Source organism: Fulmarus glacialis, unplaced genomic scaffold (genome assembly GCF_000690835.1).
Source record: "Fulmarus glacialis isolate BGI_N327 unplaced genomic scaffold, ASM69083v1 scaffold33571, whole genome shotgun sequence".
Taxonomy (NCBI): Eukaryota; Metazoa; Chordata; class Aves; order Procellariiformes; family Procellariidae; genus Fulmarus; species Fulmarus glacialis.
The window spans coordinates 11,475-34,988 of record NW_009192813.1 but is presented as its reverse complement, the minus strand read 5'-3'; the positions used below and the strand labels follow the sequence as shown (position 1 = coordinate 34,988).

The following is a 23,514-nucleotide window of genomic DNA, read 5'->3' as shown; positions in this document are numbered from 1 at the left end:
AACTCTATCCCAGCTGAAAACAGGACAATGCTGCAGTTTATATTTTCATTCTAGATCTGTATTAAACGAGTCCTACACTCAGATGTTTTTAGCTAAAAGGCAGTTTTAGAGAAAGACAGTCTCAAAGAAACAGCTTTATTTGGAAGAGTTTCAGCTGTCCTGGTTGTTTTCACTCTCTCTCGTACGTAAATCTAGATGGGAAACTAACGTCCCACATAACTGGAAAAAAAAAAATCTATTTTTAAGCAAGTTTTAAAACCAATAATTTCTTTGGGGAAACTTTGTTTACATTTTTTTCTTAGCTTCAGAAAATTGGGTCAAGATATATTTCCAGGTAAGTATAAAAAAAATACACCATTCCCATTCCCTGACCATCGTGGAATGCCACTCTGCAGCTGGTACAAGAAAATTTGCATAAGAATAGAATAGAAGGATATAATAAGGATATAACTCATCACCCTGATTTTACCTGAAGACCAGACTGCTTACTAGGACTGTTTTAGCCTAATTTTCCCCTTGTATTTAAAGTATCTGTATTTAAAGGTCAACTTTGATTAATGATTAAACAAAATTATTAATTTTGTATGAATGCACACAATATATCGTGGGATACAGAAAAGAACATTCTTTGTCATTTTATCCCTGTGTGAATTTTTGGAGGATGAGTAGTAAAGTATCTTAGAAAAAAAGATACTTTAGACCAGCATCGTCAAGTCTGAGGCTTAAATGGCAAGGTAGGAGGTTTTTTGTTTGAGTTTTTTTTGGTTTTGTTTGGTTTGGTTTTTTTTAAATAAATGAAGGTACTATCAGCTAATGCAACCCCTTGCTAGGCTTGCCTGGAATGTCTAAGGATGAAGGCTAACAGACATCAGACTTTAGGACAACACTGACACAACAACTATCATCTAAAATTTCTTTCATAGACTGGATCCTCTATGAAGAAATACACTAAATTAACATGACACTTACTTCAGCTTGCCTGCAGTCATTTATAACCTCAGTAGCTTTGTCTTCTAGCGTAGTCAGCTCTTCTGTCAAGTTTTTAATTTCTTTCTCATTATCTTCAATTTCCTTCTCCGTGCGAAGAACAGACTCTTCAGATTTTTTCAGGTTTCTGCATGGGTACCGAGATGTTTGTATACCTCACATGAGTGCAAATATGACGTAAGATAATCCAGAAACACAACCTTACTTATCAAGATTGTTCAATTGCTATTGACAACCAAATAGGAAGTCCTTATTTATGCATGAACTCTCACACTCCTGAGATATCCAAGTAAAACAAAGTGTTGTCCTTAAACATATAGCAGACAGGCCTCATTAAATGACTTAATTTGTTCTTTCAGAGACAGTTTGGACATTTGTTCTGAGTATTCATCATGCATTGTTAAGCTAACATTAAAAAAAAAAAAAAAAAATCACATTTTATTTCCTGACATGTCTCTTAATAAAATTAGTCCCTTCAGATTTGAACTGCTCCACTGTATGGCAATTAAGTGCTATTTTGAATCTTTATCCTGAAATATTGCATTTTAGTGTTAGGCAAATATTAGCAGAAAAATTAAACGTGACTTTTAAACAGCCTATAGAAACAAAAAAAATTTATTTCCCTTTACCTCCTCGACACAAGCAACATGTAGTATTAGACATGCAACTGAAAATTAAGATTTTAAGATCAAGGAATTTTTAGCTATGGAAACTACTTAAAACAAGCAAATGTCCTGCAGGCACTGATGTCAACAGATACATTTGAAGGCTGACGTGACTCTCCTTGGTCAGGTTTCACTAAGCTTTCTAGGTCTCCGATCCTTTGCCTGTAAAGCACACTAACAAAGAATACGGTTCTTAATTAAGAACCAGTCTCAGTTTGAGGTAAATAAGTTTAGAGAAAAAGGTTATGACCTTCTCCCTCCAGTTTTCCTCTAGTCATAAAGAGGTGAAAACCATCTCCTCCACCTGACAAATCCCCCATGGAAAGGTCCAACTGTAATCAAACACGAATCGCGGCAATATACAATTACAGTCTAAAGCTTTACCATTGAGCACACTGATGTCTACTATACCTGTCCGCAGTCTTGACTGCCACCTGCGCTTTAGTAATAGTTGAAGTACATTCATCTATTTCTTTGTTGATCTTATCAAGTTTGTCTTGCTGTGCTTTAAGTTTATGATTATTGATCTCAATTATGAGGTTATGTAATCGTTTAACTTCATTTTCTATTTTACCAGCTTTCTCAGCAATGCAATCATAATCTGTCAATAAACAAAATCAAGGTCATTATGCTGTCCCTAGGAACACTGGACTGCTGCAATGCATCAAGATTTAAGTGACAAAAAGCTCTGCTCTATTACTATCTTGAGAAGTTCTTTATACTGTGAAAAATGTTGTTTGGTTTTTTACTGTGGCAAAAAGAAAAATACCACCCACGTCTTTCTGACACCATTATACTACCAAAGCTTTTTTGGTGTAAACCACCAAAAATTTTAATTAGATTACATAATGTACATAGAGTACTTAAATACATGAGATAGTACATTAGAATGTATTCCAAGTATTCCAAGCTCATTCTTTGCATTTATTTAATGGGAAGATGCTCAAAGGGGTTAAATTGTAAGAACTGGCCACTAACTGTTGCTCTGTAGCTGGTATTACTGTGTAGTTACTACACATGCTGAATAATAAGATAGCCTATTCTAGCTTCAAGGTAGATAAGTTTCCTTATTTAGCATATACTTAACAAAACCATCTTAATAAGTTGAACAGCTTTCAAAAATTAGACAGCGTAGCACCTTAGTATTCTAAGGGCAAAACAAACAAAATCCCACACTAAGTTTGCTACAAATTTATAATTTCCTTCTGGGGACAGAAAGGGTAAAGCAAAGACTTGAAAGGTGGAAGGCAGTCATCTCTTCAGAGGAGAACACAGGTTTGTGTGTCTCCATTATTTGGTGGAAATGTTAGAGAAGATATTTGTAAGATCAAACCTTAGAGTGATTGAGGAAGTAAAGCATTCATACTCTCTTGATACTATACTGTTCAAAAGAGGCAGAGAGAGAATCCGTAGTAGTATATATTCTCTTTCCTAAAATGCTATGAAAGCAGAATTGTGGGGGAAGGGAATTATGTTTTGCTGTGCTCATATTATTCCCTGAGCAAGAAATACAAAGAAGCAGTCAAGGTTTACTTTACTAAGCTACCAGTTGCTTCGGAGAAACTGTTATTCAAGTTCTCAAAGTAAACATCTTTCACAAAAAGAACAGGAGTACAGTGTGTCCACAACAGAACACAGGGTATTCGTTTTATAGAGTCATGTAATAGTTTAGTTAGAGCATGGCAAAAGCCTTTACTTGACTTTAATATAATTACCCTCCACATTAACAATTCTTACCCCTAATTAAACTAAGTTTCCCTATGAATCTGTATGTAATACAGCCATAAAAATCTAACCAAATAAACAAAAAATACTAAAATTAATATTTACTTCAGCTTGACTGAAACATGAACTTGACTCTAATCTCTAGAAGCACCATTTATCCCCGCCTTAGAAGGAAAGAGGTTCCAAACCAAGATACGGTAACCTCAAAGAACAAAGCTGTAACCATCCACTCCTGTATTAGTAAAAGACTACAATTTTTATCTATAATCCCCTCTCCACAAACGTACCTTTTTTATAAGTACTAAGGATTTTTTCCAATTCCTTCTGTTTGTTTTTGTCCGGAGCAGCAGCAATTACATTTGCTTCAAGTTCCTTGACTTGGGTTTTTAGATGAATTTCTTGTTCAGATAAACTCTACAGAAAACACAACTGTGTTAGAATCCTGTACTTTAAAAAGATCCTTGACACTAACAAGGACTATGCTAAGCTGCGGCTGAGAAGTCATCCCCCTGCACATTCATGGAGAAGCCAGATATTGCCTCAATAATAAACTTGTTCACCTGGATACTTGCTGTATACTTTTCTAAAGTATTTCTCATTTCCCGAACATCTTGGCGCAGTTTTCTTATGGCTTCTTCAAGTTGTAATTTCTCTTCTTCACGCTGTACTGCTCTTTCAGAATCCTTCTGCAGTTGAGATTCCATTTTATTGATCTACACAAAAATGAGATACGATCATTTGCCTAGTGTCACCACTACAAAACAAAGCAAGATCTCATTCATGTGCTCAACAGTCTATGATCTCTTCAAACACAAGAAGAAAGTGGAGTAAAAACGAAAATTTGCTGTAGCAGGACAGAATGTGGAGGCTGACTGCTGAGAAGATCAATTATAACAGTGAAAAACAAGAGGAACAAGCACAAGAAAAAGTAAGCTGAAGAATCCCTGTCAAAATGTCTCGTAATGGAGAATTGTTTTAAGGAAATAAAGCTAGATTAAGCTTGAAAGGCTTAAGTCAGAGTAGTGAAGGCAGAAATCAAAAAACACACAAGCAGAAGCTAGAAGCAATTTTTACTATAGTTAAGATTTGATGCTCATTGGTTTCTGTGGTAATCTGGTGTTAGGAAGACAAGCTTTTGCATGTAGTAACTGGCCAAGCGACCAAGTCTTGCAATTCACCTTCAAGAGCAGAAGGAATAGGGATACATTTCAGATCTCAGCTTGTTTCCTGTTTTTACATATAGAGAACTGCCTAACAGGCGCAGATATGAATATGCTTGTTCTACCTGGAGTTGTCCACTATGCTAGACAGGTACAGAGTCAAAACTCTTGAAAACAGAGAAATTAAGTTATAGCTACTGATCTTTATCAAGCGCCACAGTATCTCTCATGGGCCAAACAGAAAACAGTACATAAGCCTGTCTCTTGGAGAGAACAAACAATGAATAAATCTAAAGAGTGAAGACAAGAAATAGCAAAGTCCCTTATTAGTAAGATCTGAGCTGCCTTATATATTTATTGACCCTTCACAAGGCTAGGGCAATAACACTTTGTCCATGAGGTTAGTTCGTTAGTCCTCTACAAGTACAGCATTATCTGAATAGGCTTGACAAAAAAAAAGAGTTGTATGTCAAACTCTCCAGGGTTTGCAGAATTTTATCTTTTCTTGGCCAATGCAATCCTATTTTCCAAGCCAAGTGAAAGTGAAAATACAGAAGACAGATGAGAGAAGAATATATTTTAACCTCTCAGTGATAAAACCAAAAAGTGCAGAAACATCAGCAATTACAGCAAAGGTGGTGACATGGTTGTCTCCTCCACCAGAGAAATCAGACAGAGAGAACCTTAAAGTTGAGTTTGTTTTTGAAGTTCTCCAATTTGAAAGTATTTTCACCTAAAAAATACTAACTACTGTTCCTGTGTCCATAGTGGTAAGCAAATATCCAACCCTTGTGTTGGCTTATAGCTCTCATTCCTAATGAGCAAAAGCTTGTTCTCCCGTAGGGAGAGGACTGATTTCAGGAGCCGTGGTTTACTTGACAGTTACACTGGGGAGCTTGTCTTCTTGAAGAGGTATTAACACTTCGATGTTTCATCTCAATTAAGTTGATCAGCAGATACTAGGCAAAAAGGACAGTTTCACCCACACTAAATAAAACTACAAACTAAAACCTAAAAGAATTCAGAAGAAAAAACAAGCTGTATCTCGATATTCCAAAACACTCTTGAAATACAAGTTTGAAGGAAAGCTCTGCCATTCCCTGACAAATCTTACACGGACAAAATGAAGGACCAAACCTGTCTTGTCTTGCTGCTGAGAGGTTTGTGCGTACTGCTCTGCAGCTCAATGGTTCCTTATGATCAGTATCTTCCATGTTCTCATCCCTACCTTCAATCAGTTTCCAAGCTATCAAAGGTAGCATTATGAGACTAAAAATTAAATAATAGGTATATGATAGCTGGGCTGTGAACAAACACACTTAAGAGCAATATAACCTATGCTAACCTTGTGAACTTTAAATCATTGTTAATGTATCTTGCATCACAGATTGTTAACTACTCATGCTGATTTAAAGGGACATAGAACACATGTATGAACTGCCAAAACATAAGGAACTTTCATGAAATTCCACTTTTAATTAAGATTATGTACTAACCTCTTCTTCTGAAACATCCATTACGACTGAAGAACCCATTCTGCCCTTCATTATTTTACCCCCACCACCAGTCATTGTTCCTAAAGTAAAAGAGATGAAAAGAAGTTAGCGAGCTAATTGTGCTTAGATATCATCTATAAAGTGCTTAAAATATAATTGTAAGTTTGCACTTAAATACCTGACTGTTCAATGATTTGTCCTTGCAGTGTTACCACCCTCCATCTTTTATCGTTTTGGAATGCTACTCTGGTAGCTTCTTCCAAGTTATTAGCTACTAGGGTATCACGTAATGCGAAATAAAAAGCCAGGCGAACCTTCTCGTCTTCTACTTTCACCAGATCAAACAAACGAGGAGTATTTTCAGGAGTTGGGATTTTTTGAATTTTTTTTTCCCATACAGCCATCTACATCAAAAAAGTAAATAAATGACAGAGATTCCTTAGGGTAAATTATGAGGTCATTTCATTATTCTAAGGTATGTTAAGGCTTTAAAGCAAATGCAATTGTACTGCAACTAACAGTAAAGCTTCCTTCCTTGGGGATCTCTACTTACTTCTAGTATAATTAAAAACTCACTAATAACTCATTGTTCTCTTTCATAGTTTTCATAGGTTACAGTTACTAGATTACTTAGATTATTAAGTTTGCTAATTTGTCAAAAAATCAAAATATAAAAACATAAAAGACACACCAAACATTTGTTGTACACATACAGCTATCTAAAAAGCCTTATAATTTTCTGTAAGTAAACATTATCATTTGCTAGTACAATATTCTAAGGTACCAACAGCCTATTAAAACGTTTTATATTTTAGCTTTACCTGTATTAATACATACACAGTGTAATATATTAATATATATAATACACATTTATACACATGCATATTAATACATTATACATATACAATATTAATACTGTGCACATTAGGGTAAATCAACAATTTGTTTTGCCAAAGTGCTTAGTACTTACTTTGTCCAGGGCTATAAATGTGGCAACTCCAATTCCTGTTGCCTTTAAGAAATTCACACATTCCTGTGCAGTATCAATTGTATCAACAACGATGTTGTCCAAGGCACCGCAAGACGATGAAATAGCAACATCATACTTTTCACTGATAGCTCCCAAGTCTCCCTAATAATTGGGGTGGGGGAGAGGCAGAAGTACACTGATTAGCTCGGCATCAATGTTTTGTCTTGGTATTACGAAAGAAATGACAAAACTTTACAAAGTGAAATGAGATGAAAACAAATTATAAAACAATTTGCTGTGAAAGAACTTAAACCTTAATTATTTTACAAATTCTAATACCACACCTGTCCTCTCCTGCACGCTGCTATTTATGCATTTCTAATGTACGTGGTTCCATAGTAGAAATTCATATACTTAGAGCTTCAAAAGCGGTGCTTCTGGTAGAGCAATGTGGTAGCATTGGTTTATTTTCTGTAGACAAATGTTAAATTTTATATGCCAGCATTTTAGCGAGGCTGTCTGGCCTAATAAAATAATTTCATGTGTTCTGTGTATGGTTCTACATTGGTCAGTTGGGTAGGACCCAGCAAGTCACATACTTCTGCTTGCTGTCCTGTACTGATCTGAAAAACAGGTACAGGGGTATTCATCATCTTTGAAAAATTCTTGTGTATCTGCAGATAAAAACAGCATGCACAGCCAACAGTGAGTTATACAAGAACAGATTAACCTCACACTTCTCTGTGTGGCAAGTGATAGCACAGCATGAGACAAAATACATGCCAGCTGCATTAGACAGTGGTCTGCTGCTGTTTAAACTATATCCTTTTTTAATAAATCTACACACACGCTTTCTAAATACACATACACTAAATAAACTGAGATATTTCTCCTTGGATAAGCAAGTGGGAAAAAAGAGAAAGTTGCAGAATACAAAAGTAGTATTTTTACATTTACACTGATATGTATTGTTCGGTGCTAGTAAAAAAACCAAAAGGAATGAAGAACTCTACCTCAGTTGCAAATTTTCAGAACTATAAATTAACACTGCTTAGAAAGAACTGATAGCACTCAACATTTTGCTATGAAATAGCTTTCCTCGGTCTTCTGAAACAACAATATCGCGCTTTTTGATTTGACATGTATGCAAGTAAAACAAAAGGAAACAAACAGCAAAGAGATCACCAAATTTTATAAATTTTGAAGCAAAAAAAAGAAAATGTGTACAGTTCCACATTAAGTTACATACAAGTTGTAAGATGTTTTTTTAAGTTTCATGGCAATTCTACCAAGTGTGCAGTTACCAATTGATTCTACCTTCTGCAGCACCAGAAAGTAAAAAACACTACTCCACTATACTTCTCCAGCATATATGTTCCTAATGTTCAAAGGAATCAGAATCACTACAGCTGTCAGTCGTAGCCCAACACAGAAGCACAGGCAGGACCAAAGCATGGACAGGTTACAAGACATTGTTATAGTATTCTTGGCTTGAGCACATTCCCACCGAAATTGCAGCTAACTGATTCAGCTTAAAGATCAGCCTACCAAAAATATGAAGCTTTCTCATAGACATTGCCTTTCCTGTGTGCCAAGTAGAGGGACCTCAACAATCTTTTTTTAATTTATAGCAAGTCCACAGGATCTGCAACTCTGCTGCCCAAACAGCACCACAGAAGTGAGGAATTCTATATTTCACTCAATTACAGAAACACAACTCTGTTCCTACAAAGTTTAAGACTAAAATTATAATAGCCTTTTAAAATTTACCAGTCTTCCATATAGTCCACGAATATTTCCAGATTTCTTCTGCTGAAGCAGAGCCTCAAGCACTTTTCCTCGACTGCGACTCAGTGCTAAAGAACTTTTGGCTTCTTCTACTTTTTGACGCAGATTTCGAACAAGATTCTTAGCACCTGATTCTTCTCTTCCCAGCTTCTCAAGGTCATTGTCTTTCTGATGGTTAAAAGACAGACATTATCTTAGCCTCACAAAAACTATTGTACTGAGGGAGTCTTAGATTCACGATTGTGTAGGCAATGAAACCAGCCACTGAAAAGCAGAATAGCAAAAGATGTACCAGAAGAAAGGCTGGTATTTGGATACACTTTGGCTAGTACACTTTGATACAAATGTGACAGCTTATGAATTCGTGAATCAGGCTTAGGACAAGGTAGTAGGATTTTTTTTCTCTTTGGGGAATGAGAGAGGAGCAGGAAGTGAAATTCAAAGAAACATAGAAACATAAATATTTATTTATTTATTTGAACATGTCTCATTATGATATTTAAACTGATTCCCTTGCAGGGATATATACGATTTAATTTTCAGTGCTTAATGTTAACATTTGCTTAACCCAAAATAAGTTTGAAATCAAATACTTCACCGGTTAACTGAGTATTAGAGACAGTTTTTAAATGTTATTTTATTGGAGGCAGTTTTGAGCGGAACTTTGGTTTGTGTGTTGCAACATGGTGTTGTAACTCAAAGAAATTATACATGAAAGTTAAGTCTCACCTCCTTTAATTCCTGTTCAGCTTGGGGTAATTTTACATCTATATCTTTAATAGCAGCTTTCCTTTCCTTAAGGGTTTCTGACGTAGTCATCAGAGCCTCCTTTGCCTGATTTAACTGAGACACAGCAGTGTTGTGTCGGCTGAGATAGATATCAAGCTCTGACTGGGCTACATCCATCTTTGAACGTGCTTCATTCACTGCCTTACTAAACTCCATAAGCTCTTTCTCTTTGCTCTGCAAAAATGGACAATGTTACAACTAAAAACAGACAACTGTGGGATTTATTACATCAGACACACTGTATGAAAGAAAAAGAGGAATGGGCATGTTCTTTTACTAGCTCTCCTGTCAGCAGTAAACAGTTACGTTATCTAGAAGAACAAGTATATCTTATTTATTAACATACTCTGTACGGAAATGAAATAAGGCGTTTTTCATAATTATAAAGAACATCAGGGAATTATCTTAGAACATTTCTACAGAAGCTTTATATCATTTTCTCAGCTTAAAGTTGGGAGGAGCCTTATACATTGTACTAAATTACAGATCAAATGGAGAAACCATGTTTTCAAGTACAGAAAATAATCCCCCAAATTTACAGGATAAATTGCCAGCCTCCAGGTATTTAGTGATTGGACAGCTAATATCAACAACAATAACCAAGTGTTATAGTTAGTTGTCTATTAATTCAAAGACAGATTACAGCTGTGTGAAAAGCTTGGAAGATACCATTTCAAGATCTGTTTAAGCCATGTATTGGCTTAAACATTTTCACAGGAGAAAATTAAAGTGTGTTCAAATAATGGAAGTGTAGAATTATTCAATATACATATATGAATTATATACTTGATGACAGATGATCATTATAAAAAGCAAACAACTTAATGAGAACGATTTAACTCTGATTATAAATTCAAAATTAATTTCCCAGTTAGGCTCCATTGAACTAACACATGAAACGGTGTATTTGTCATATCGAACAGCATTTCACAACCATCTTGTGATCATTTCATTCATACGTGTAAAAGCTATACATCAGTCAATACAGTAAGTATAATAAGTCAAAACAGTTCAAACCTCTTTTTCTTCCTGAAGTCCTTGTGTTTCTTCCTTAAGGCTATCCATAACCTGCTTGAGTTTTTCTTCTTCCTTCTCTTTTGTCTTTTCTAGAAGCTCTTTCTTAGATGTTGCTTCGCTGATAGCTTTTTCACTACTGGAAGGTACATTTTTCAATTCTGCTACCTATGCAAGGAAAAGACTTTTAACTTCCTCTCCCACTGAAACAAAACAGTTTTGCCTTATCTTTAAACCCTGCCTTTCAAGTGCTATGTGGAAGTCAAAGGAAGCGTAAGCCCTAACGAAGCTCACGTGTTTTTGTAGGATAAGATACACTGTGGCTCTAGCAGAAGGCCCAGATTTTATTTGCAAGGCTTTTTCAGTTCTAGAGCTCATCCAGAGAGAAGCAAGCCATAGCAGTAAAAGAACATAGCTTTACGCATAAGAACTCAAGCCTTTGAATCACAATGAGGCTTAATTCTTAAATACCTACTTTCAGAAGGCCACTCTTGATCCAAAGAGTGATTTAAGATCTATAACAGCTGGCAACAACCAGCTTGGTAAAATATATCCATTAAATTAACTAGGGAAACAGAAAAAAAAAACAAACCAACACATTTTGAAAAGGTAGTAACTGTGAGAACACAGAACATTCCTGTAATCTCAACAAACATGATAAAAAGATGCTTTGCAAGCCATGAGACCTCCCAACAGAGCTGAGAAGCAACAGGAAGGCTTCTGACTTTGCCTTTAGGCAGAAAACAGCCTGGTACTGCTGGCCACAGTCTCCCATAGTAAGATGTGCAATGAGCAGTAGTTTAAGGGAGAATAACGCATTACTTCAGTAAGTGATTTGCAAACAAAATCCCGAGCTCATTTAAATGACATAAAATATCTGATTAAAAAAATTTAAAACATATTTTTCCATCTTCTTTGTTGCACAAAGTACAATTGGTGTCCTTTGCTATTTTATCCCAGCTGCACAAAGATGTTCTCATCTAAAGCAACCAAATACATTTCTTTAAGTAAATCAAATTGCAGTTCACACTACCTTCTCTTTGTCCTTTTGAAGTTGCTTCTCCAGTTTTTTAGCCTTACTTTTGGCATGTTTAAGATTTTCCCTTATTTTAACATCCTGCAAATCCAACTGAGTAAATTTTTCTTTATTTTCCTCTACAAACGTTGTAATTTTATTGAGTTTCCTAAAGGAAAAAAAAGAAAGAATAATCTATTCTATGCCCTATAAAAATAATGTCAGTAGAGCTTAACTTAGTAGTAAGCATATAGAATTTTAACCAATACTACTCAAGTTTTTGTGAAAAACAACATCCAATACTTACTATATTCACAGTATTTTCCCCGCGGAAGTGATGTTTCATCAGAAAAAGACCAACTACCAAAGCAGTATTAAACACATTTTCAGAAATTTTATTTTTTATTTGATAGAATTTATAATTCGCATATCTTTCAAATAACTTACTATGATCTCAGAGGATGAGAAGGTTAATATTGCAGTTGGATTGGAGATTAGCACCCAGACAAATCAATTTTAAGGAAACACAACTTATGCATAAGAGATTCATAAAATCCATGTACCTCAGCATTATCTAAAAACCTGAAACAATCTCCCAATTATTTTTTGTAGTCAATATAAAAAAGTACGTACTTCAAAATCCATCAAAAATCAGACCTTTTCTTATTGTAATTGTGAATATTACCCAGATTTCTCCAAGAGAAGCAACCTGCAGAACCAAATCAAACCAATGAGAATTTTTTAAAGTTTATTTTTGTGCAAAAGATCATTTAATCCATGCCAGGGAACATTTAGATATACCATAAGTGGCACTGCTCATGAGATAATTTAAGTTTTTGGTGGAAGAACTACTGAAGAACCCAGCTGTCCTCCCTGTGTTTGATCATCTTCCCATGCAACTATCGTATACTTCTGCGTTCTCAGGTGTTTCCCCCCTGCAATACAACTACCACAGCTTTTTCTGAAAATCCTGTTAACTCTAACACCACATACGCAGAACATATAAAACAGTACTTTTAGCTTGCAAGTCTACACCTACAGTACTTACTTTTCAAGTTCTTTTAAAGCTTTATTCTTGGTTTTCATTTCATCTGCAAGTTTACTACTCTTCTCATTAACATCTTTTGTTTCTTCGTTAATTTTTTCTTTCTGCATTTCCATATCATTTACTCGTTTCTTTAGGTCATAGCTAGGAAAAAAAAAACCAAACAAACCGAAAACTCCACTTTTTTCCATAAAGCTAACGTTCATAACGAATATATATTTCCAATCTTAAGTGTAACAAAGTGATTATGTAAAGTATTAAATCTTAATATCCATTATTGAGTAGCCTTGCCAATTTAATACAAAACAGCAAGGAAATCTAACAACTTAGATACTTCAGATGAAAAAGTCTTTAAGTGATCTACTTTCTCAATTTAAGTATAAAGCTGCAAGAGATTAATTTGCCAGACTACTTTACTTTGTAAAAAGCTGGCAAGCAGGTTTTTGGTTTTGTTTTTTTTGTTGTTGTTGGTGGTGTTTCGTTGTTGTTTTGGGGTTTTTTTTAAAAAGTTTTTATGAAAATGGTCTCCATTTTCCACATTCAACTAATTTTGACGGACTGATATGGCTGTTAAGAAATGCAAAATATTTCTAATTAAAGATATGGAAGCAGAGTTTACCACCACCACTACCACATCAAAGCCAAATCAAAACTCTAGAGAAGTACTTACATATAGTATTGACAGATATTATTCTTTTCTTTAAACATTTTGTTTTCCAAACAAAGAAATTCAATGGCTTTATTCCTGTCCGCTTCCAAGGCATCCTTCTCTTTTTCCACCATTTTAACTCTATTTAACTAGACAAGACAGAGAGTCAGAGCTGACTTTACTGCTAGTACTACAGAAGAACAAACCATGAGAAAAACCCCAGACCCTTTGTAGCACACGTGTCCTCTGGAGAGATGCTCTTCAACAATTAACTCTGCAAGGCACTTTAGCACTACAAGCTTTCTGAAACAACAGATCACCATTTCTGCAGCAGAGACTATACTTTTAGGGCAATTCAAACAGTAATTTAAAACTAAAAAGGGGTCCTACAGATGCTAGGAACAGCTCAGGCAAATCAAGGAAGATGTAGGTGAGAAATAAAGAGGAGTTCTACATAGACAGTCCGTATATGTTATTTTCTATATTTCAACCTTTAGACTAGCCCCTTTTAAGTTAATTCCTGCAACTACGTATCTTTTGGTTTCCTTCCCAGCCATTAAAAAAAGTCTGCAACATATTAGAATTTACCAAGGACACATCAAGTAAAAAGAACTTTCATATTATTTAGTACTTTTAGAACTCAATGCATAAATAAAATGTTATGAAAGCAAGTTCTGCAATAGATCTACATAGCTCAAGTCACAACTAATTTTCAGTATTTTTAAGCCTCCTCATACAGCTGTGTGTGCATCAGTTTCAGTATTTTTAAGCCTCCTCATACAGCCGTATGTGCATCACCTCACCGACGCTCTGCCTCCCTCTTCCTCTGTCCTTTTCTTAGCCTATGAAAGGTTTCCCTGCTACTTCTCCTATTTGCTATTTAGCAAACAGGAGTAAGGCAGATAAAAAGCCCTATCTGGATATATTCAGATAATGATAATCTGTTTCTCTATTCAGTCTGCGAAGCATTTAACGCATGCAGATATGATCAAAGAGCGTTCAGCAGATAAAATCCTGTGTTCCAACTCAAGCATTCAAATCTTTGGGAATCGAAAGCCAACAGCTTTGTAAGTGTTTAAAGAAGGGCAACTGATGTTGACTGCCCATTTCTTTTATAACTGAGAGAAACAGCAGATGCAATAAAGGTAACTCAAAATTTCTCTGTACTTCTAGTCTTGTAGAGGAGTGCCAAATTTTAACCAAGTCTTTATGTTAACTGTTTTTCTCAAAAAATCCAACAATGAAACATTGCAAGTTTATATTTTTTACTTATAATTCAAACAAAACTTTCTGAGACTCACCTTTTCTCCTCTCTGTTCATTTAAAATCTCTACTCTGCGACACAGAGTTTGGATAGGATCTTTTAGTCGTGCAGATCCTATTAAGTCTTCTAAGTACTCAAGCATGCCCTCATCATGTTCAGTCTGGCCTTTCGGTTTCATCATTGCGATTTGCTCAACTTCCCCCTTGGAAAAGAAAAGTTTGATGTTTTCTTTTCTTAATGGTTTTTTTCTGAGGGAAAGGGTTAGTATTCTGAAAAAATACAAACATCTTTGGAATGCAGGTACGTGACCATATTCTAGCATTATAAAAAAAGAACAAAATAATGCAGTAACCAAACCTGACTATTCAGAGTAGAAATATACATGGGAAAACAAAGATCAAAATGAATAGAATTTTCCTCCAAGGAGTGCATGGTGGTGATGTGCATAAAAAACAGTGTCTCTTCTGAAGCCAACATTCAGGTCTAAATATTTTTTCATTTCTCTAAAGATTCAAAATGTACTTCCCCAACCTAAAAAAAGAAGAGGAAAATAGAGCATGCCCTCTAACTCATGTAGCACTCAATAGTCTTAAGGTAGCTTAATGAGGATTAAAGTCCCTGAAGGGTTCTCTTTAGAAAACAGAAGGTCCATAAAATCATGTCTGATGGATGAACTGGACTTGTAATTCATACAACTGAGACTTCCTTTTTGGAAAAAGAAAAGCATTCTTTAAGTATTAGGCTTCCTTCATTTAACTTCCTGTTATGTACAGCATTAACTTTAAATTATTAAGCTGAATAGTAACAATAATTTGATTTTTTAAAAAATAAGAATTAGGAAAGATTAAACTGAGACAATGACAAGGACTGTTTATTTTACTGATGCTATCATTAGCCAACGCAAAAAAATCTACTATCAATGTTTTATGCTTAGAACAGAGTAGCACAAAATCTTTCAAAATACAGATTATATTTTTTAAGTTACGTGGTCATATATCCGAAAGTGAAGACATGAAATACAATATACACATATTAAAATAGTATCTGGAGCAAGAATACATGTGATAGATGCTGCAAAAATTAAATAAAGAGAACACAGAGTAAAAAGTATTCATCCTTCAAAAACCCAGATAGTTAGGTACATGACAAGAGACAACTTATTTGTAAAACAGATAACCAATACTGCAGAGTACCAGTACTGGCCTTCGTGACTGATTTTTTAAAGACATGAAATAACAAGCTGGATTAAAGTTTTTAATTTAGTTTTAGAACTGACAAGATTTAAAAACAAAACAAACAAAATTTATATTCCAGTATCCAAGCTAGGTATGTAAAAAAAGCCTAAGTCTATATTCACGGAGTGAAAATATAGTTAAGAATTTAGTTGTCATTGTTGGCTGCTCGTTGAGCTTGAGCTGACAGCTAAGTCTCTACAAAAGTATGGATGAGGAAGAACTTCTCAAGAACATAGAGAGGGAGGGGTGATTAATGAGACTGCTGGAGAACCAGAAAGGACAGCCACAGAAGTCAACAAAGGGCAGGATTTCTAGGCAAGCATTGTTAATCAGACCTGTAACCAGCTAAGAACGTTGAGGATAAGGTACTCATGAACATTAGCTAAGGAAGTTACTAGAATTTTTTGCCAAAGTGATTTTGTTCCACGTACTCAGTATACAATGACACCTAGTGGCCCTACGCTTTTCTTCCAATTAGTAAATACCATTTGGCTGAGTAGAAGGGAAAAAGCAAAGTTTTGCAAATTTTGCAAAATAAGAACTAGTATTTAAGATAAGTCTTTCTTGCACCTAACTCCTTTGTTGGATTAAAGCACAGAGGCAGAGGGTTTGTTTTGTTTTTTTTTTTAACTTGAAATTCTAGAAGTTAAATGCATCTAAGCTTTTATTTTCTGTTAATCACTGTTCTTAAAAAGCGTCAGCAAGTTTGACAAGACAAAAAAAACCTAAAACAACCCAACTCTTACTTTTATTTCTTACACCTATCAAGAAGCCAAACAATTAGTTTTCTAATAACTGCAGTTGTATTATATACAATTCCAATTACACATTTGCTCCCTTGCCATGGAAGTATGATTTCTCTACTGAAAACCACCTGTCAGCGAGACACTGCTCACAGGTAGGAAACTGTGTAACCTAAATTTCTGTGGAATTATCTTAAGTCTCTATTTTGTTTCTTCTTGCATTAAAGCATTTCCTCTGTTTACATCCAAGAAAAAACAATCCCAGAAAAGATACTTAATTCAGGTGCTGAGCATCAAGTCTAAGAATTTTCTACACTGCATGTATATCCCTCAAGTTAGATGCTGCTGTAAACCACAAAACTACCCTGAATTTAACACAAGCACAGGAATTATGGACAAGCAAGGAATGTAAGTCAACTTTTTTGTTGACTAAGTATAATTAATCATCTTTAAGACACAACCATCTAAGAAAGATGATAATGCAGTTGTGAGGGTTCTGCATAGTTCACTAATGTAATATAACTGCAATATATTTAATGATATAGTAAATAACTAATGAAATTTAATCCAATTGTATCTAATTCTATAACCTCATAAATTAAGAAATCAGGGGTTTGGTTGTCTACATGGTAAATAAATACATCACCATACGACCAGGAATTGCTGGTGACTTCAGTTTAGGCCATACATACAATAACATTTTGACAAGTTGAAGTGAATTGAGTACTATTGAAAAGATAATGCACATGAATTGAACTTGTCAGGCTGGCTATTGCCAATTTTATATGCAATTCCTCTTCACCATAGGCAAGCAATTTTAGAAATACATATTATTCTTCTTATGTGAAGAGATGTAAATGAACTATCTACTTAAATTCTTGGATTCTTTTCTTATCAAGGGTAAAAATGAAAACATTTAGAAACTATAAATAGCTGAATAATAAGAATATTCAAGTATTAATATTTATATTATTTACCAAGTTAATATATTAAGAAACGTGTTTAGCCCACCCTTATAGTTAACATATTAAGAAACAAAAAGGTTTCCAGCTATTTTAATTGATAAAGGAGATTGAAAATGTTGTACCTGCTCTTCTTGCAAGAAGTCATGACAATGATTAACAGGAGAAAAACACATTTTACAACTCTGCATTCTGTTAAAACTTCGACAGTCAATTTAACTTTTTCCTAACTTTTTAACTGTGCTTATCACTTGACCCATTATTTGAATTATGTAAAAAAACCCCTAAAAAACCAAACAAAACAAACCCCCAACCTTGCTCATTTATCTAGTAAAAGAGCTTTTGAAATCCGGACAGCATTTTTGAAAGTGAAACTAAGGCGGCAGCAGGCAGACATTTGTTGAAAAGCAAACATGCTTGGGCATGCTTAACATAGCTGTCACAATTAAATTTAAGAGGTTTCAGAACAGACCACCAGGAAATCTCTTTAATTATTTGCCTCAGTTATCTTCCTCTAGTTCACAGGCAGGAATTCATGAGAGAAGAGAGAGCAATGCGCCAAAAAAAAAAAAAAAAAAAAAAAAAAAAAAAAAGGAAATCCTCTATTTAGTTGAGAAGACAATCAAAATGGATATTCAAAATGGATATTCAAAATGGACGTCAACACTAAGACATTGGTGACACTGGCAGACAGCTAACAAAGAATGAAACATCCACAAAAGTTAAGTAATCACTGTATGAAAATGCATCAAATATCCATTGAGTATTTTGGGAAGGCTCAGTGCAAGAACTCTAAGCAGAATTACGAACCCAATTTCAGTTTCCACACTGTGTGTGAAGTCTTCTACGTCAGACTGAAGTTATCATTGGGATGCTGGCACATCACTAGTAACAGAGGCAGTCAACTCAAACACTGTATAATGAACATGCATCTAAATGCCTCAGCTTAGTTACCAGAAAACAATTATTGCTACATTCTAATGGAGAACACAAGTTTATCTGTGGAGAAATTTCTAAGCAATAAAGTTAACTGACCGCTGTGACAAATAATGAGAAATCTTGCTTGACAGCAGACTACAAAGTTAAAAAAAAAAAAAAAAAAGGGTAAGAGCCATTCTCATTTGAAAGCCATTTCTTCTAGTGAAAAGTATGAGGAGTAACTTCAAGGAACTTGGAAGCTGGAGATTTCATCTTCCTTTGCATAGCCGAACTCTTGAGGAGGTGAATTATTTCAGTGCCATGACATTTAAGATACTTTCTAAATTTAAATTTTTGTTGTGCATAAGTAAAGAGCAAAAACTTTAAAGCAAATAAATTGTAAAAACCTTCAAAAACCAGTGTAGGAATTGCTCACAATAAAATTAACCATTTGAAATCAAGGACTTAGTTGAGGAGACTATGAAAGGGTCAGCATAAGCACCGGGTGAAGCAGCAGCACAAAACGCGCTAGCCAGGAGTGCCTGGACTTGCTGTGCCTTCTGCGTTCAAGCCCATGAGGACGCAGCGGGCGGATGCCCATGAAGATGTCCAATGAACTGACACAAGTGGTGACATCATCAGCATGATCTATCACTACTTAATGTTATGAGACTGCCAAGTCAAGGGTCTATCTATTTTGAGTTCTGTGCATTTCAGTAGAAGTTATATTCGCATCCTAGAAGTATTTTAGGAACGCTGTACATTTAATGCAAGACATCTATTATAGACAGAATTAATCAAATTTCAGTCTCTATGTTGCACGTGCACTCTTCTGTATTCATGTTAGACTAAAATTCTCATTAGGACTAGCACATCTCTAACAATGCAGGCAGCTTACTTAAATAGCCTCACTCCATTGCTATATGTAACTTCCTAGAGAAAATTTGTGAAGGGCAAGAATTTCACCTCCCATGTAGCCCTCAAAAGGTGGGACAATAAAATGCGTAAACTCTCTATTACCTCATTCCTTAGAACGACTACTATTTTCTCTAAAACTACACATTAATTTCTAAAAACAGCTGATCCTCAGAACAGAAAGCTTGTAATCTGAAATTATCCAATGTTTTCTGGCATATAAAGTTTTGAATTTTAATCAAGGTTATCAAACTGCTTGATAAAGGAAAGTTTTGACCTACTCATTAAGCTGCCCTTCTGCAACTCTTACCACTGGTCTTGAAACAGGATACTACTTTTCACTTCTGCAGATAACTCCTGTTTGTTGCTCTTGGCAGACACTAGCATTATGTTCCAGCAACCTTCCTTTACATCAAGAGTAGGGTCTGTGGACTGAAGCACTAATTCCAAAGCTAAAAAGTCTGAATGGCATAATGCGCTAATCCCAATGCTGACATTATCCAACCTCAAATGGCGATAAACTGTAGTTGTTGGTGATTTGTACTGTGCACAATAGTAGTTCAGTCTGTGATAATGCTGGAACTGGAATTACGGAGTTTCAGAATACAGCCGTCAGATTCCATTTTAAAATTCTGGTATGAAACGAGAGAGGGCTAGCAAAAAGCCTTTAACATTGAAAGATTACTGACAGCAACCTTAAAACTCCTCATGAAGAAAGAAACAATACTTTTTTCTTTGGTTGCGAAAACTTGCCTGCATTATAACTAGTTGTTTCTGTAGAACCTATAGAGAAAGATGTTTGCTTACCAACTACTGCCTCCTCTTCTCATCCCTGAAAATTTGTGAAAAAAACTTTTGAAGACAGTGTCTTGCAACACGATGAGTTTTATCAACTAAACTGTTAATACAACATTTGCAGATCTACTTTGTTAGCATTCCACAGAATACTTACAGCAGCAAATAGGTAAAAATTTTCCAGGATTTTGGGTTGTCAATTTCTGGTGTCTTAATCTGAAGCTTTAAAATAGTGCTGAAAACCTTGAGATAGATTAGCATGATCCTAAACCTAACAAATTGGACTGAGTTTGAGTGTTAAAACCCACACATCAAGAACACTTTTGAAGCACAGTAAAGCACGGGCGCACTGAAACGTATTGTAACAAGGGAATTTTGTAGCTTGGAATCCAGTAGATGGAAGTGTACTGCACTCTGCAGAGGGGAGTACTGGGTAGTTTGGGTGCTTTTTGAGGGGAATTTTCTATTGCAGTTGTTGTGTTTTAGTTTTTGGAGGCGTTTTTGGTAGTGGAGCTCTTCAACACTAGTCAAATTCAAAAGTGGAGTAATGTAACATCTAACTGAATTGCAATTTACATTCAGTTTTGCTCATGAGGAATAGTTTTAGAGAAAATATTGCCTAGAAGATGCAATACTATATACTGGAAAAACCTTCCATGTTTTTACACATGGCTGAGAAATTTAGTGAGGCATTACCTTAGAGAGAAGGACATCCTATTTATCTTAGTTTCCCACTTCAACTGTTGCAAGTAGAACACAAGAAATCCTCTGAACCCTTTGTGGAACTTCCAACATACTTTATCAATTGAATCCAGGCTTTAAAATCTCACATTTTGTCGATACTGGTAAATTAGACAAATCCTTTAGACAAGCTTTTCTTTTCGTTTACATTTTCTCCACCTTTGAGGTACTGGGCAGGAGGAAAGCCTTCTTACTTCTTCAAGCTGGACAAAGGAAGCCTATTGCAAATAGGGAGCATCTCCTGTAACAGCCTGGATATCTTCCTCTCATAAGAGGTTTCCTCAAGTTTCAACATTTGGATTTACCCCCTCATACCTAGATGTCAAATCTAGCTAGCTGTGGTTCTGCATCAATACAAGATGATAGCTTCATTTCAGAATTCTTTTGCTACCAGCATTTGGAGTAATGAAAAGTAAAATAAGCCTAGCTACTACAATCTGTCCAATTTCTAATTCCTGCCTTGTGACAGAAGTGTTACATTACTTGGAAAGAAAGCTGTCAGCTGGGGTTATGGTCAAAACAGATAATTTTGTTTCAAGATTACATCACACTATCGTAAAATTCTAGATATGACGACTGTGGCTATAATATTTGGTATTTTTAAGGCAATTGCAGATTTTTTTTTGAATTCAGAACAAGATTTTATTTGTTTCACTGTAATGGTAGCATACTTTTGATAACATACTAGCTTTTAAGGCTTTTTAAACACCCATAAAAGGAAGTTTTGTTATTGAGTCCAAAAATTTTTGAGTGATGGATGGGTATCAGCAGGCTATATTGTAATCACGAGCATAACACCTGTCACAGCACAATTACAATAATCTTGTAACTTCTTAATACTGTCAATATGTATATTCAATTTGCTTACTAAATTAACTAAGTGAATTACAGTTTGCAACTTTACAGTATTATGTAATTCCATTTCATTTAAGTGATATGCAAATGTAGACAGTGGTCAGAACATCATTTAATTTAACTTTGTCAAGCATAACAAGATTAACAGTCTTGTGATGTTTGTGACAGTATTATTACATATGCATGTATAAAAAAATCTAATGTAAATATGTTGAATTTTAGATTGAAGTGGTTTAAGCATGAACGTTTGTTCCCAAAAAAGGGCTATTTGAGTTATTAGGAAAATTCGTACCACACCGAACTTTGAAACAATAGGGTTTTCTTTATATGCAACAGGTGACCAACGGAACTTGTCCTTTAAGCACTGAACTGAAGCAAACAGTTGAGTTATAGCCAGCATATCCAGAACGCTGAGAAAACAGTACCTGCAGTTACAACAGCCACCTCTAACTCAAATTTTTGTGGAGGATTATAGCAGCCGTAGGCAAAATTTGTTATTGTTCATCCTACTGAAGAAAGTCAATCTTGATCAATCCAAATTGTAACCCAATTTCAATTCTTTTCCTAACTTTTTAATATGGAAGGTTAGACAGATCTGACCTGGCATAAGGCAAACTTCTCTTAATAAAATAATAGTAAAGATTAGCATTTTTAATCTTACTTTATGGAACACAGCTATATTTCAATTTCTTTCAAACAGTGAAGCATCTCTCCCAGAGCAAGGGGAATGTGGACAAGAGATGTTGCAAGTATTTCACCAGCCAGCTACAGGAGTTGAAAATAAAGCGCACACAACTTCTTAGCATCATCAGCAAAAGGAAGAGCAATGGCTTATGCAGCCAGTAGAATGAAGCCAGTGGCACCATGGATTTGCTTGAAGGAAAAACCGCATTAGAACATTTAGAATGTTTACTATAAATCTGTTTTTCTACAGAGATTTAAAAGATAGAAAATCCAAGACTAATTTTGGGAAATTCCAGTAACTGTTTTTCCTTCCTTGGTCTCCTCTTATGAGGAGCGGCTGAGGGAACTGGGACTCTTTAGCCTGGAGAAGAGGAGGCTGAGGGGAGACCTCATCGCACTCTACAACTCCCTGAAAGGAGGTTGTAGCAAGGTGGGGGTTGGTCTCTTCTGCCAAGTAACCAGCGATAGGACGAGAGGAAATGGCCTCAAGTTGCGCCAAGGGAGGTTTAGATTGGATATTAGGAAAATTTCTTTACTGAAAGAGTGGTCAAGCCTTGGAACAGGCTGCCCCGGGAAGTGGCTGCGGCACCATCCCCGGAGGGATTTAAAAGACATGTAGATGAGGCGCTTAGGGACATGGTTTAGTGGGCATGGTGGTGTTGATGGTTGGACTTGGTGATCTTAGAGGTCTTTTCCAACCTTAATGATTCTATGATTCTATTCTATGATTCTATTCTAACCCACTTTTGAACATTGACATTAGAACTAGCACTAATACTAAATTACTACTAATAACGTTCATCTTTTCTGATGCAGCTCCAATTCAACATGTTTGTTTGACAGAACTTGTAACTGCTGCAAAAGTCAATCGAGAGTAAAATTAGAGGAAAAGTAGTAATGAATATCAACCTGTCTTATCACTTGGTAAGTGCTAGCTTAGAAGTTGCATAATTCTTAGTTTCTACATCTGACACTAGTTGCCTCAAAAAATTTTCTTTTCCTGGATATTTTGTGTAATCAGTTTCTTGATAATATAAAGGCAGCCAAACTGCGTTTTTATCTCATATAAGCCACTAGGCAGCAATGTGACATGAGTCTT

The 23,514-nt window shown here is 35.4% G+C and overlaps 1 protein-coding gene across 1 annotated transcript in view; it reads right to left on the bottom strand.

Annotated features, from left to right (window-relative positions):
- Positions 1-92: 92 nt before the first annotated feature.
- Positions 93-23,514, bottom strand: part of SMC4 (structural maintenance of chromosomes 4) — a 33,214-nt gene continuing 9,792 nt past the window's right edge. The window contains exons 5-19 of the mRNA XM_009587221.1: positions 14,605-14,769; positions 13,325-13,452; positions 12,658-12,798; positions 11,628-11,778; positions 10,598-10,762; positions 9,521-9,754; positions 8,774-8,959; positions 7,004-7,165; positions 6,212-6,437; positions 6,034-6,113; positions 3,938-4,090; positions 3,665-3,791; positions 2,064-2,253; positions 964-1,114; positions 93-191 (exon numbers count right to left, since the gene is read on the bottom strand). Of these exons, the coding sequence (XP_009585516.1) occupies positions 93-191; positions 964-1,114; positions 2,064-2,253; positions 3,665-3,791; positions 3,938-4,090; positions 6,034-6,113; positions 6,212-6,437; positions 7,004-7,165; positions 8,774-8,959; positions 9,521-9,754; positions 10,598-10,762; positions 11,628-11,778; positions 12,658-12,798; positions 13,325-13,452; positions 14,605-14,769 (2,358 nt within the window). The remainder of the gene's footprint in view (positions 192-963; positions 1,115-2,063; positions 2,254-3,664; positions 3,792-3,937; positions 4,091-6,033; positions 6,114-6,211; positions 6,438-7,003; positions 7,166-8,773; positions 8,960-9,520; positions 9,755-10,597; positions 10,763-11,627; positions 11,779-12,657; positions 12,799-13,324; positions 13,453-14,604; positions 14,770-23,514) is intronic.